Consider the following 15,258-nt stretch of genomic DNA (forward strand, 5'->3'; position numbering starts at 1 on the left):
ATAAACTTAACTCTGCAATCCAGCAAGACTTGGAGTGGGATAAGGAAAAAATGGAACCCAAAGAAGAACAGTGTGAACACAAAGATTATAGGAATTTATAAGCAGACAGGGATGAGGGGTGCTCTCCTGAGCAACAGAAGGAATGGTCTGGTGGTTAAAATAAAATGCAAGTCAAATTTACTGGTTGTCCATGCTGGGCGATGGTAATCTTCTTTCTGGTCTTAAAATTCCTAGACCCAAAAAGTGTTCCATGGTTTCCACAGTATTCGTGCACTCTTTCTCACTTTGCCAAAGATCATGGGCTTGCCATCTAACCATACAGTACTGACATTCTTGGGAACCGTTTATATTGGGCCTAGGACAAGGTGCTGGGACCTGTATAATTGAGGATGAAATTGTCATCATCAAATTTCTCCCTTAGATGGACTTGTTGCCAGTGCCATTAATGGCATTTGAAGTCTCCATCCTGCCACATAAACCCCCTAATAATTTTTTTAAAAGCAGGAACCTTTATAACCAAATCCCTTCTTCCCAACGCTCAGAACATGAAAGTTTTCTGCTGTCTTTGAGAGTTTGTCTAGAAATAGCTCTCAGGAGATGTGGCCAAAGGGCTCATTGGCAATGGTGATGTCAAAGAGCATGGTGGAGTTGAGCATGGCTGCCCAGTGTGGTGTGGCCCCAGGAGGTGGTGATGGTGTCTGCAAAGCTATCTTTTTTTTTTTTTTAAGATTTTATTTATTCGACAGACAGATACATAGCAAGAGGGGAACACAAGCAGGGGGAGTGGGAGAGGGAGAAGCAGGCTTCCCGCTGAGCAGGGAACCCAATGAGGGGCTCAATCCCAGGACCCTGGGATCATGACCTGAGCCGAAGGCAGACACTTAACAACTGAGCCACCCAGGCACCCCTCTGCAAAGCTATCTTATTCTTGTTCTTTCTTTCTTTTTAATTTTAATTCTAGTTTAGTTAATAAACAGTGTTATATTAGTTTCAGGTGTATGATATAGTGATTCAACAATTCTGTACATTATCAGTGCCCCTCTATGATAAGTGTATTCTTCATCCCCTTCACCTGTTTCATCCATTCCCCCACTCACCTCCCCTCTGGTAACGACCAGTTTGTTCTCTGTAATTAAGAGTCTGTTTTATGGCCTGCCTTTTTTTTTTCTTTGTTTGTTTTTTCCTTAAATCTACATATGAGTGAATTCATATGGTATTTTTTTTTCCTCTGACTGACTTATTTCACTTAACATTATACTCTGTAGATCCAGCCATGTTGTTGTAAATGGCAAGATTTCATTCTTTTTTCACATTTTTTTTATCCATTTATCCATTGACGGACACTTGGGCTGCTTCCATAATTTGGCTATTGTAAATACGGCTGCAGTAAACATAGAGGTGTATATATCTTTTTGAATTAGTGTTTTTGTATTCTTTGGGTAAATATCCAGTAGTGGAATTACTGAATCATATGGTAATTCTATTTTTAGTTTTTTGAGGAACCCCCATACTGTTTTCCACAGTAGCTGCACCAGTTTGCATTCCCATCAACAGTGCATAAGGATTCCTTTTTCTCCACATCCTCGCCAGCACTGGTTGTTCTTTGTTTGTTTGTTTGTTTGATTTCAGTCATTCTGACAGGTATGAGGTGATATCTCATTGTGGTTTTGTTTTGTATATCTCTGATGATGAGTGATGTTGAGAATCTTTTCATTCTTGCTCTTAGGAGTTGTTTTCCCAAGATCAAAATAGGGAGAATAATCATGAAAACGATTTCTAAAACATGCTTGCATTTTATGGACAATATTAGAGTGGTTCATTCATGCAACAGATATTTACAGCATCCTCACTATGAGCCAGGCACTAACATCATGGGTGCTGGACATATACCAAGGAGCAAAATAAGGGTAATACTTGCTCTGGAGATTAGATTCCAGTAGGAGATGTAAACAAATAAATAAAAATATAAAATGCAGTGTAAAACAGAGATGAGCACTCTGAAGATAAACAAAGCAAGGTAAAAGGAAAGAGTATGTCAGGAATGAGGGTGACCACTCTTGGGTAGTGTGATTAGGAAAGGTCTCTGTGATTAGGTGGCCTTTGCAGAGACTTGAAAGAGATGAGGAATCAAGTTATACAAGCTGATAGGTTCTGGGACCATCGAGGAGCCCAGCATATTCACAAAGGAGTGAGTGTGTCAGAGAGTAGTGGGAGATAAGGTCAGAGAAGTAGCCAGGGTCAAATTAAAGGGTCTTGATTTTACTGCAGTGATGAGGAGAAGCTGTTGGAAGATTCTGAGCAGGAGAATGACATGATTTGATGTCATTTGAGTTGTATCTCTCTGGCTGCCTTTACAAAAAGTGGATGTCACTAAGGACACTGGGCAAATAGCAGATTTGGGTGGTAGGTATGAAGAGTTCCATCTGGACAGGCCCCATTGGAAGTGCCTATTAGCCACCTGAGAGTTGATGTCTAATTGGTAGTAGGATGATGCATGAGTCTGGAGCACCAAAGATAGCAATATTGGGAGAACATATGTTGGTTTAGCACTGTGGGTCTGGGTCAGATCACTCAGGAGTGTATTGATTTCCTAGGGCTTCTGTAACAAATAACCATCAATTATCTGGCTTACAACAACAGAAATTGTTGTTACTCATAATTCTGGAGGCTAGAAGTCCAGAGTCCTGCAGGGCCTTTCTCACTCCCTTTGACTCTTCGAGCCTCTAAAGCTTGTTGGTGTTCCCTGATTTGTGACCCCTCACTCTAATCTCTGCCTCTCTCTTCTAAGGGCACTTGTTTTCATATTAATGGCTCATCAGGATAATCCACGACAAGCTGCTCTCAAAATCCTTAACCTAGCGATGTTTTACAATATAAGGCAATATTCACTCTTTTATCATGTAAGGCAATATCCACAGGTTCCAGGGATTAGGACATGGAGCTGTCTTTTGGGGGCCACCATTCACTCATCACAGGCAATGGAGTGTGGATTGAAAAGAGAAGTGGTCTCAAGACTAAGCTGTGGGGCACGAGAGCATTCGGAAGCGGGGAAGAGAACTCCAAGCCAGTGAAGGAAACTGGAAGGAGGTCAGTGAGATGTATGAGGAGCAGGAGAGTCAGAGCGTGGTGTCCGGGGAGGAAGTGTTTCAATAAGGAGACAATTTGCATATGGAAAGCTGCTGAGGTGTGTAGAAAATAAGGATCGAGCCTTGATGATTAGATTTGGTAAGACAAGTCATTGGTGAACTTGCCAAAACTGTGTTCAGTGGCATTACTTGCATCTGTTGTGGTCCTCAGTGCTGAAACCAGCTTCCCCTGGAATATTATAATCCTGTTTTCATTGTGGGATCAGTGGTTGGCCAAGCACATAGAATTTTAAAAAGTTATTTTGTAATTTCTTTTTATTCCTTCTATTTGAAGTTATGTTTGTGAGTGTGTTGTGTCAATAGTTTGGTTTCTTCAAACAAACTGTTATATGCTCATGGTAGAAATTTTGGAAATACAAAAAGAAAAAAAATTAAAATGGGTTATTGCATTTTAAATTTCATCTAAACAAGCCATTTTTTTTTTGCAACCATTTTTTTCTAGGACTTTCTTGTTTTATTGCTCATTTTTTTTGATTGGGCTTTGAGGCTTCTCTAGAAATGTCACTGAATTCAGTGATATGATTTCCCAGGAGTAGGTAAAGGACAATGTTACTCACAATGTGTCGCCTTATGACTTGGGGTTGACTTTCGGGTTTTGAGGTACCAATGTGAATGGCTGGGCAGGTAACCTCCAGCAAAGCGGCCCAGTGGTTAAAAAGGAGACCCTCCCAGGAAAACTGAATGGGAAGAAATCAGAGAGGGATACAAACCATGAGAGACTCTGGACTGTGGGAAACAAACTGAGGGTTGCTGGAGGGGAGGGGGGTGGAGGGATGGGGAAACCGGGTGATGGGTATTAAGGAGGGCACATGTGGTGATGAGCACTGGGTGTTATACACAACTAACGAATCGTTGAACACTACACCAAAAACCAATGGTGTACTATATGTTGGCTAACTAAACATAATATAAATAAATAAATGAATGAATGAATGAATGAGTGAATGAATGAATGAAGACCCTCCCAAATAGAGTCTGTGCTGGTGAGTGAATTGCAGATAGGTCCATTCCATTTATAGTACATCCAACCAACATGTATTCAAGAGCCAGTGTTCTCAATTTGTCTCCCCAGATGTTAATATAGGGAGGCAGTGAATTTTTTTTTGTAGTTTCGAAAACTAATAAGGGAATTGGATGAATCTTAATATCACATTAATATTTTCATTTTTATAATGTCTGCATTAAATTTGTGAGAGATCAGACTAAAGGAGAACACACTCTGACTCGAAGTAGGTTTAGAGTAAAAATCACCAGATTCATCTCAGTCTAAAACCGGTAGATTGAGGGTAAGATGAGGAACGCAGGGACAGCACCGAGGGTGCTGGAACGTGGCTTTTTGAGTAGATTCAGGAAGAAATCTTCCTGAGATCTCCTCTGGATCCCCAAATTAGCACCACAAGATGGTGGTAATAGACTCTGACCAGATGTTTCTCTTTTTTTGATTTAAGCAGCTATATCTGAAGAAAAGGTCCAGTGAGCTTACTTACTAATCAGATTTCCTCTTGAAGATCTAGCAAAGCTTTCCCCATTTTCTATATTTAAATTGCCTAAATTTTATGTATAAGTTAATGGATATTGAAAAATATAGACCTCATAAAGATGCCAAATTAATTATTGGTGTTCAAGACCAAATACTAGTAGGGAAAATATGTCATTCTAGAATACTAGGTCAGTGTTTTTAGGGAGTTGAGTAAAAAACAGGGAGGAATACATTCTTATTTTATGATTCTGAAGCTCAGAATCTGAGCTGCTGACATAAATTGAGATCAGTACTCTTATCCCATTTTTCACTTTTTCTACTTTGCCTGCCAAAAGTCCAGATGAGAAAAAGGTCTCAAAAGTGGAAATAAGGAAACTCATTTTATATAAGCCAAATTACTTGTTAATATGTGCTATTAAAGGCTGAGAATGAGTTTTAGAATTTAAAGTTCATTGTATTTATCTTCCAATCAAGCCAAAATTATTGAGAATACCATATGTTTTTAGAAAACATATTTGGTGTCTTTGGGAACTCGAGGCTACTAAATCATTAACAGCTGCCAGGATGGAATCGACCAAATGTACTTGGAATTTAGTTCTTTGTAGTTGGGCAGTTTGTGGATTTCCTGGTTCAGCCCATCTGATGAGAAGAATAACTCTCAAAACATGTTAGCTGGTTGCACAGAATAAATAATATTGCCAGAGAATATGAGATAGATGGGAGTAAAGAGAAATTTACAAGACTGTGTCATCAGTTGAAGACAAATAAAGGCAATTAAAGAGGGAAATAATAGTGCCCATTGTTGACGTTCCTCAGATGCAGTGGTTCTCAGCCTAGGCACTGTTGGCATTTTGGGCCAGATCATTATGTGTTGTGGGGTTTGTCCTGTGTATTGTAGGATGATGAGCAGCAATTCTGTCCTCCACCCCCAGATGCCACAGCACCCTCTCCCCAGTTGTGATATTGCCAAATGTCCTGGTGGGGGCAGACTTGACCCTGATTGAGAACCACTGCTCCAGACTGCCCAAAGAACCCCCAAAGTCACATCCCCGTTATACACTCAAGATAGAATGGGATGAAGGGGAAGCCTTATCGAGAACATTGGTTATTGAACATGTTATTGGTATGAAGTTTTATTTGGGAAGCATAATAATGAAGGTATAATTCCTTCATGTATATAATTCCTTCATGTATATTTTACTGATAAAAAGCAAATCACTTTTTTTCCAACCTAGAGTTAAACGCTGTCCAACTGCCTGGATTTGAGTCCCAGTTTTGATACTTTTTAGCTATGTGATCTTTGGCAAGTTACTTAAACTCTCTGAGCCTGACTTTCCTTGTCTGTAAAATGGAGTTCATTATAGGTTATAAGTATAAATCTATAAGTATACTTATAGTTCTTTTTCCTTTTTTTCATCCCTTTTTTTTTATTAATCTTCCCTTAAGGTGCTTCTTATATTTTAAGTGTTATATAGATGTTTGCTGTTACTATTAACAAATAGTTGGGTTAACAAATCAAGAGAGCTATGCCAAGCCTATGAGCTCAAAATGTTTTGAGTTCAATATAGACTGTTGTCTTTCTCCCTGTGTATTCCCACAGTTAGTATAAATAAATTGCCTTCATAATTCTAGTTACTTCATCTTTTCTACCAGGCACAGGACCACTGCTAACATAAGCAATATTTATGGTCAAAGAGAAAGGCGTCCTTACCTCTGGGCACTTACAGCTCCATGTCAGTGTTGGCAAGCAGAGCATGGGCTGGATCTCATTTCCATGCCCCCACTAGGCAGTGGTCAGTGAGCATGACTGTGCAGGGTCCTGATGGGTGCATTATTCCTGCAAGGAAACCTGGCTTAGATACTCAAATCTCCTACTCCAGGGTGAATTGTGTCAACTGGATTGGGCTACTAGTCATCATGCCACTTACTGCCTCGATTTCTCTGCCCTCCCTTGCTGCTCTGAAGGGTGGAGGTGGGGTGTTGAGCCCAACACTTGAAAAACTTGGGTATGAGAGGGAATCCACAGATACGTTGTCACACTGTTGGCATGGGGATGTTTTTAAAGCCTTGAAGTTGGATGGGATCACTTAGGCATAGTGAGAGGAATAAGAAGACAAAGGGCCGAGGGCTGAGCCTCGGGGAACTCCAACTTTCGAGATCGCATGAAAGTATAGCAACGGGCAAAGGAGACTGAGGAGAACTCAGACAAGGAGGAGGAAAATTGAGGGTGAGCTGTCACAGAAGGCAAAAGAAGAGAGTGAAAACCAAAGCCTATACTTTGTGAATGAATGGCTGTAGGGGTACCTCGGTTGTACAAATCATGATAGTAATTCATGACCAACTGAAAAGTAATGTTAACATTTCCATTTCCTTACCAACCAACCTCTTGTCTCATAGGTTAAAGCTTCTGATGCAGATGCAGGACTCTTTGGCTTTGTGGAGTATTCTCTTTATGATGGATTCCAAAGCTATGACGTGTCTCCAGCATTCCAGATCGACCCACATGATGGGCGAATTTGTGTTTCTCAAGATATCGATAGGGAAAGGGATCCCGCAACCTATGATCTCTTGGTGAAAGCTAAGGATGGGGTAAGTGTTCATGTGTGAAATCTCAAACGTACTCAACAGTGAACCACTGTCTACATATCAGAGAGTACCATTGATTATCAATTAGCCAGTCTTGTCTCACAAATCACTACCTCTTTCCTTAGCAAATACCAGACATTATATATCATTTCATCCACAAATAGTTCAATAATATCTATAACAGATAATTACTTTTTAAAAACATGACTACATGGGGCACCTGGGTGGCTCAGTCGGTTAAGCATCTGCCTTCGGCTCAGATCATGATCCTGGGGTCCTGGGATTGAGCCCCACATCGGGCTCCCTGCTCAGTGGAGAGCCTTCTTCTCCCTCTCCCTCTGCCTGCCACTCTGCCTACTTATGCTCTCTCTCTGTCTGTCAAATAAATAGATAAAATCTTAAAAAAAATAAAAAAATGACCACAATAAATTAACGATAATTCTTTAGTAATATCTAATATCCAGTCCATTTTCTGGATTATCTAAAAATGTCTTTTAAAAGGTGACTTATTTGACTTAAGATCCAAATGAGTTCAAAATTGATTTGATTGCAGTATCCCTTCAGTTTCAGTCTATAACCGTCAGCTCCCGCCTCTCTAACCTAACTTACCTTTTCTCTGATGGTATTTATTTTTGGAAGAAATCAAACTATTTGCCCTGTAAATGTTCCACCTTCTGGATGTGGCTGATTACATCCTTGGGATTCATTTAATGTCTTCTTTTATCATATTTCCTATGAACTGACATTCATTTGGGTGGTGCTGCGTACTTCTTACTATATCGCCAGACAAACGCCATTATTCCATTATGGGGTGCAATGTGGTGAATATTGAATTCTGTTATTCCTTTTGCACTTATTATCTGGAATTCTTCGACTAAGAATGTTCTCTCATCAACTATTTGATTATCCTGGAATACAATTCATAGAGGAGAGGCGGGATAATGCTTGATTAGTTCTATTTTATCTGTTTTTAGAATAACAAGTTGGTGCATTTACTGTCTCCAAAGGGTGTGGATGATTTTTTTCTTTTTCTTTTTTTTAAAGATTTTATTTATTTATTTGACAGAGAGAGACACAGTGAGAGGGAACACAAGCAGGGGGAGTGGGAAAGGGAGAAGCAGGCTTCCCATGGAGCAGGGAGCCCAATGCGGGGCTCGATCCCAGGACTCTGGGATCACTACCTGAGCCGAAGGCAGATGTTTAACAACTGAGCCACCCAGGTGCCCCAGATGATTTTTTTTTCTAGTGTGATTATAAATTCCTGGATTTTTATATATTTGATGTATTTCATACATTGCTGACATTCTCTCTGATGTTCATACTGACTCATCTTAGGTCAGTAGAGGCACCTTCAGTTTGACTCTTAAGTCTTTTTTTGGTAAACTTTTAAATTGGCATATAAAATGCATGCATCAAGGTGCACAAATTATAGTATAATTTAGTGGATTTTTGTAAAATAAACACATGCATGGAAGCTGATGAAGAAACATTACCTGAACCCCGAAAGCCTCTCTCTAGGCCTCTTGCTTATCCCTTGCCCCCTGCCTTTCAGGTTAATCACTATTGACTTTTTAAAAAATATTTTATTTATTTATTTGATAGAGAGAGCATGTGAGAGAGTGTGTGAGCTGGGGGAGGGGCAGAGGGAGAAAGAGAAGCAGGCTTCCTGCGGAGCAGGGAGCCCAATGTGGGACTCGATCCCAGGACTCTGGGATCATGACCTGAACTGAAGGCAGATGTTTAACCAACTGAGCCACCCAGGTGCCCCCATCACTATTGACTTCTAACAACAAATATCAAACAATGAATCATGGAACACTACATCAAAAACTAATGATGTACTGTGTGGTGACTAATATAACATAATAAAAAAAAAACCACAAATATCATTTGCCTGTTTTTAAACTTCAGCGGATAGATTTATACACTAAGTTTTTATTGTTTCTTTTGTCCAACATTATTTCTAAGAATCATACATGCTGTTGTGTATAGCGATGGTTCGTTCATTCTCATTTGTTCATAGTATTCTTTATGGGGAATTTGTGATAATTTTTTATCTATTCTATAATTGATGGCATACATTTTAGTCTATTACAAAAAGTGCTTCTATTAACATTCTTATACATGTAATTTGGTGAACAAATATAAGCATTTCTTTTTTTTTAAGATTTTATTTATTTATTTATTTATTTATTTATTTATTTATTTATTTATAGAGCACAAGCAGGGAAGGGGCAGGGGGTGGGGCGGTGCAGAGAGAAAGAAAATCTCTTTCTCCCTGCTGAGAGTGGAGCCTAATGTAGGGCTTGATTCCATGACCCTGAGATCTTGACCTAATCTGAAATCAAGAGCCAGATTCTTTTTTTTTTTTAAAGATTTTATTTATTTATTTGAGAGAGAGAGAATGACAGATAGAGAGCACGAGAGGGAAGAGGGTCAGAGGGAGAAGCAGACTCCCCGCCAAGCAGGGAGCCCGATGTGGGACTTGATCCCGAGACTCCAGGATCATGACCTGAGCCGAAGGCAGTCACCTAACCAACTGAGCCAGCCAGGCGCCCAAGAGCCAGATTCTTAACTGACTGAGCCACCCAGGCCCCAAGCGTTTGTATTCAGTATGTATTTAGGAGTGGAATCACTAGATCTTAAGAAAGCCAAACAACTTTTCAAATGGTTGTACCAATTTATACTCCCACCAGGAGGGTATGAGAATTTCGCTTGCTCCACAACCTCCCAACAATTGGTAATGTCTTTTTAATTATAGCAATTTTGGTACCTAGTCAGTGGTGTATCAGATTGGGGTTTTACTTTGCATTTCCTTGATGACTAATGAACTGAGCACCGTTTCATACGCTTATTGGCTGTTTGTAGAACTGGTTTTGTGAAGTGTCTGTTCAATTCTTTACCCATTTTCTATTGTATTACCGAGTTCCTTTCTTGTCGATTTGTATGAATTCTTATATTTTTGGCATTCAAGTCCTTTGTTGTATATACTTATTGTGTGTAGCCTTTTCCATTCTGTGGCTTGCCTTTTACTCTCTTAAGGATGTCTTTTGAGGAATAGAAGTTGTTGATTCTAATAAAGCTTAGTTTATTAATTTGCTTACCTTTACAGCAAATTTAGAAGTATTTGCTATCCTTCTTAGAAGTAATGGCTTACCTTAGAGACATGAGGTGTCACCTTACATTTCCTTCTGAAAACCTTTTTATTTCACCTTTCATACTCATTTTTTCAATCTAGTGGGAGGAAGGCTTTTTATTTTTTTTTTCTAATATAGAGACTGAGGTAACCATTCTTTCATGCTTGCACTAGAGTATCACTTTTGTCCTAAATCATGTGCTGATATACGTGTATGTCTATTTCTGGACACTCTATTTTTGACCTATTTGTCTACCATTGTACTAGCACCATACTCTTAATTGTTTAAGCTCTATAATAGGTCATGATATTGTATATTCTTTTCGCTTTGTCCTTCATTTTCAAGACTGCCTTGGCTATTCCTGGCTATTCCATTTACATTTCCAAGTACATTTCAGAAACAGCTTGTTCAATTTTCATTTCTTCTTCTTTTTTTTTTTTTAATGTATTTGACAGAGAGAGAGAGCACCAGTAGGCAGAGAGGCAGGCAGAGGGAGAGGGAGAAGCAGTCTCTCTGCTGAGCAGGGAGCCCGATGTGGGGATCGATCCCAGGACCCTAGGATCGTGACCCGAGCCGAGGGCAGACGCTTAACTGACTGAGCCACCCAGGTACCCCTCAATTTTCATTTCGTTACAGCAAAAGATAACTTACTATATACACACTATTCTGCATTTTTATTTTTTCATTTAATTTATTTTGGAGATTTTCCTTGTTTCTTTTTTATCTGCTTACTACTCCTTTGTTGGGTACAGCTAACACCTCTCTGGTCTAATCCTTTTTGAAAGTAATAGGCAGATCTACCTACTTAAGTCATGAGTTGTTGGGGAAACTGAATCTAAATATATTTACTACAAGTAAGCATGTAGAAACTACCATGAAAATGAAGTCATTTATATTTGATAAAATTAGCATGATTTGATTAGATTTTATCAACCCCTGACTATGTGGTTTTAGGAATTCTTGCTTCTTTGTAAGAAAAGATGTAAGAAACAAAAATAGGAATAAACAGAAGAATTTAGGTTAATTCAAATTACATGATTTTTAAAGCTCAATATATATACACACACACATATTAATGCAAGACTTCAAAAATATATTCTTTTTTTTTTTTAGAGAGAGTGTGTGTGCACGTGCACATATGCCTGAGCAAACTGGGGGGAGGGGCAGAAGGAGAGAGAGAGAGAATCTTAAGCAGGCTCCACGCTTGGGCATGGAGCCCAACGTGGGGCTTGATTCCATGACCCTGAGATTACAACCTGAGCCGAAATCAAGAGTCAGACATGTAACTGACTGAACCACCCAGGTGCCCCCCCAAAATATATTCTTAATAGATTTTGAGACAATTGTAAAAGCCCATCCTAGAAGTGAATAACCAGTTTAAATCCAATTCTGCAGTAGTTGAACATCTGTTTCTAATTAGTTGGTTTCAGATGATCTTGTAAAAGTGTATAAAGAAATTATCTTAGGGGCACCTGGGTGGCTCAGTCGTTAAGTGTCTGCCCTCGGCTCAGGTCATGATCCCAGGGTCCTGGGATGGAGCCCTGCATCAGGCTCCCTGCTCTGTGGGAAGCCTGCTTCTCCCTCCCCTACTCCCCGTGCTTGTGTTCCCTCTCTCTCGCTGTGTCTCTCTCTGTCAAATAAATAAATAAAATCTTTAAAAAAAAAAAAATTAATACTGGAAATTTTTTATTCCCCCAAAGCAGTGCAATTAATTAGGATTATTGCCAGTGGAATAAAAAAATCAACCCAGATATTTAATTTAAACCTCCTTGCTTTTGTCCATTTTCATTGGGAACCTACTCTACACAAGTTATAAAGAATGCTTCCCCTTCCCCTCAGCTTACCGGACTCTACTGCAGTGTTCAAGTGCATCTTTAGCCACACCATCTCTCCACCACTCTGCCAGACTGAACAAAAGGGATGCATTTTTTTTTATTTCCCAGCCAAAAGATATTTTATTTTAAAGATAATCAAGAAAGTTTATACAAACAGACTGTGGTAGCTTTTTGCTAATTTTTAAAAAATCAAAGAAGAGATGATCTCCAGGTTGATGACTGCTATGGTCTGAATGTTTATGCGTCCCCCCATTCATATGTTGAAAACCTAACACCCAAAGTGATGATATTAGGAGGTGGGGCCTTTGGCAAGTGTTTAGGTCATGAGGGTGGAGTCATCATGAATGGGATTAGTATTCTTACCAAAGAGGCCCCAGAGAGCCCCTTAGCCTTTTCTCCCAGTTGAGGGCACCAGGAGAAATTGGCAAGCTCCCAGCCTTCACCAGAACTTGACTGTGCTGCCACCCCATCTTGGACTTCTAGCCTCCAGAAGTGTGAGAAGTAAATCTCTGTTGCTCGTAAGCCACCCAGTCTGTGGTACTTTGTAAGAGCAGCCAGAATGGACTAAGACAATGTGTGTGTCATAACATTCTTCTGTTTAAAAACTCCTTGTAAGTTGTAGAAGGAAAACCCTCCAACGAAGCGCAACATATTTCAGTTTTGTTTGAACAGAAACAACCTCCCTGTAGGTACTTCATATTCAAGATCTCACCCTACGTTTCCGGTGATTTCATCTTAAACCAGGCCCTGGCACAGACTGGAGCTGTTCTGTGCCCTGAGTGGTTTAATGTTGGTTTCATTATTATTTAGGGATGGGCAAGAAGATGGCTGCCATTGAAAAAAAAAAAAAAACAGTTTGTTATACTCACAGATTCCCAGACGGGGTTGTAGTGGGGAGGGCAGCATATGCCACACCATGGCATAGAGGTGGGTATGTGCACAATGGGAAGCACTGGGGTGGGTGAGGAGTCAGAGAGAGAGAGGGGGAAAACTGTGGGCAGGGGCCTTTATTGGTTTTCAAGGGAAGGAATGGGAAAGGCAGAATAGGCAGGCTTAGGATTGGCTAGTTTGAGTACTTGCAACACGCTCTGGGGCACAGAGACTGTCTCTAGCTGTTCTGGCACTTGGCCCTGGGGTGATTAGGGCAGGTGGAGGGTGGCCTAGAGTCGTGAAGCATGGGAAAGGATGTGGTTGGGGTTTGGGGTCTAGATTGGTTGGTTTGCATTTGAAAAGCATGCTCGCTGGATCCTGGGCAATCTTCCGGGATCAGCAAGGCCCAATGTCAAAGCATCAGAACACAGAAAATGGAAGACATGGCTAATACACTGCCCTGGTATAGAGCCCCTCTTAGAGGAAGGCAAAGGGCTCCCCAGAGCTCTTGCTATACTTAAGGCTCATGAAAAGAAAATCTTTGCAGCTACCTTGTTTTACTCAGCATGTTGGAAATAGCACCCAGTGATACTGAGAGAATTGACTATTCAGTTCAACTTTTGTCCCCACATATCATCTGAAATCATCAAAGACAGTTTCTGTCATGGCCTGGGCTTTCAGCGCTTTGTTGTCTTTGTGTCGGGCCCATGTGGTCCCAGCAAGTATCACTCACCACTGCTAGGTCCTGTGTTGATGGTCCACATACTTTCTGTCAGGCACCACCAGTGAGTGCTCTTCCTCTTCCTCTTCCTCCCTCCTTTCCTCTCTGGTGTGATCATCCTCATCTTCATCTCTTCCCTCTGCATCTTCTACCTCATCTCTGTTTTCTTCCAAGTTTATCTCCTTCGTGTACTCTTGAGTTTGTGAATCCATCTGTCTTCAAGTCTTCCATTTTTTCATCCTGTGCAGATCAAAGTAGTACAAATCCTTCAGGATAAGCTGGCCATCCCTTGTTTCCAACATGCTCCCCTAAACAATAGAGGAGCTCACACTTCTTGGTCAGCATGGTATTGGTATGGGGACTTGGCTCTGTCGGAGGGCTGCTGGCTTCATCAGAACCATCTTCCTCCTTTCTGCCGCCTGAGACAGAGAGCACTGGTTCAATGCTAATCATTGTCCCGTCCTCTGTGACCACCTTTCTGACCACGTGCAGGGACTCCTGGGCGCTGGCTTCCCCACATTCCTGCTTGTTATCACTTTCAGGCTTTATTATTATTATTATTATTATTATTATTATTATTATTATTATTATATTTTGGCCTTGCCTATGTTTTTATTCTCTGACCCAGTTCCTTTAGCTGTCCTGCCAACCAGAGGCTCTTTGTGGTGTTATAGAAGTATGAGTCATCAAAGAAGTCAACTTCTAGACTCTCTTCTTCTTCCTTAACACAGACACCCCCAAAAAGCAGTGTCTGATGATTCAGGCCACAGCTATCAAAATGCTAGATCTAGGAGTGAGCTATATTCCCCAAGGGATAATCCGAGTCCACACCCATTGGCCTTTTTTTTTTCCTTCCTCAGACTTTAGTGGAGCGTATCGGAATGTAGAGTGTGTTTGTCCACCTTTGTTGACTGTTTCCAATAGCCTCCATAGATGATTATGCTCCCCTATGGAGTGACAGAAATTTGGCAGCCCAGTTTGGGTTTGGGCCCTGTTCTTCACAGGACAGCTTGCTCTACATGAATGTGTCCAGGTCCTGCCTGTCATAGTGATAGATGTGATCCCTTGTACCCTCATGGAAAACACCAAAAAGAATTAACTGTGTCTTCCAGGCTACCATCTGATACCCACTTTGACTTAAAGGGTCCCTTGTTGATTTGACTTGGTCTCCAGCCTTGGTTGCCAAATGAAGGGCCCAAAGATCTGTGTAGCGAATATGGTCAATTCATCTTTCTCAGGATGATCAGAGAAAAACACATTCAATGTCGGTGAAGGCGGGGAATGTGCGTTTCTACAATCTGAGTGTTTTCAGCATCTCGTGTCTGGAGGTGGGCTATCGGAGTTTGAGGGTCTCCTCCTTCCCCAGCTCTTGGACATTTTCTTCTCCATCTTAGTGGCCTTTTCTCCTTCTTGTCCATCATGTGGGTCTGAAGCCACACAGGGAGACCAAAAGAGGGAGCTGCTTGAGCAGCCTCCTTAGAAG

General features: G+C 40.7%; 1 protein-coding gene across 1 annotated transcript in view; it reads left to right on the forward strand.

Annotated features, from left to right (window-relative positions):
• Positions 1-2,935: 2,935 nt before the first annotated feature.
• Positions 2,936-15,258, forward strand: part of DCHS2 (dachsous cadherin-related 2) — a 120,332-nt gene continuing 108,009 nt past the window's right edge. The window contains 3 exon segments of the mRNA XM_088021328.1: positions 2,936-3,091; positions 7,024-7,215; positions 15,014-15,049. Of these exon segments, the coding sequence (XP_087877454.1) occupies positions 2,936-3,091; positions 7,024-7,215; positions 15,014-15,049 (384 nt within the window).

This window comes from Eumetopias jubatus, unplaced genomic scaffold, assembly GCF_037043125.1.
Source record: "Eumetopias jubatus isolate StellerSeaLion01/CBP00866 unplaced genomic scaffold, mEumJub1_p1.0 scaffold_2, whole genome shotgun sequence".
Taxonomy (NCBI): domain Eukaryota; kingdom Metazoa; phylum Chordata; class Mammalia; order Carnivora; family Otariidae; genus Eumetopias; species Eumetopias jubatus.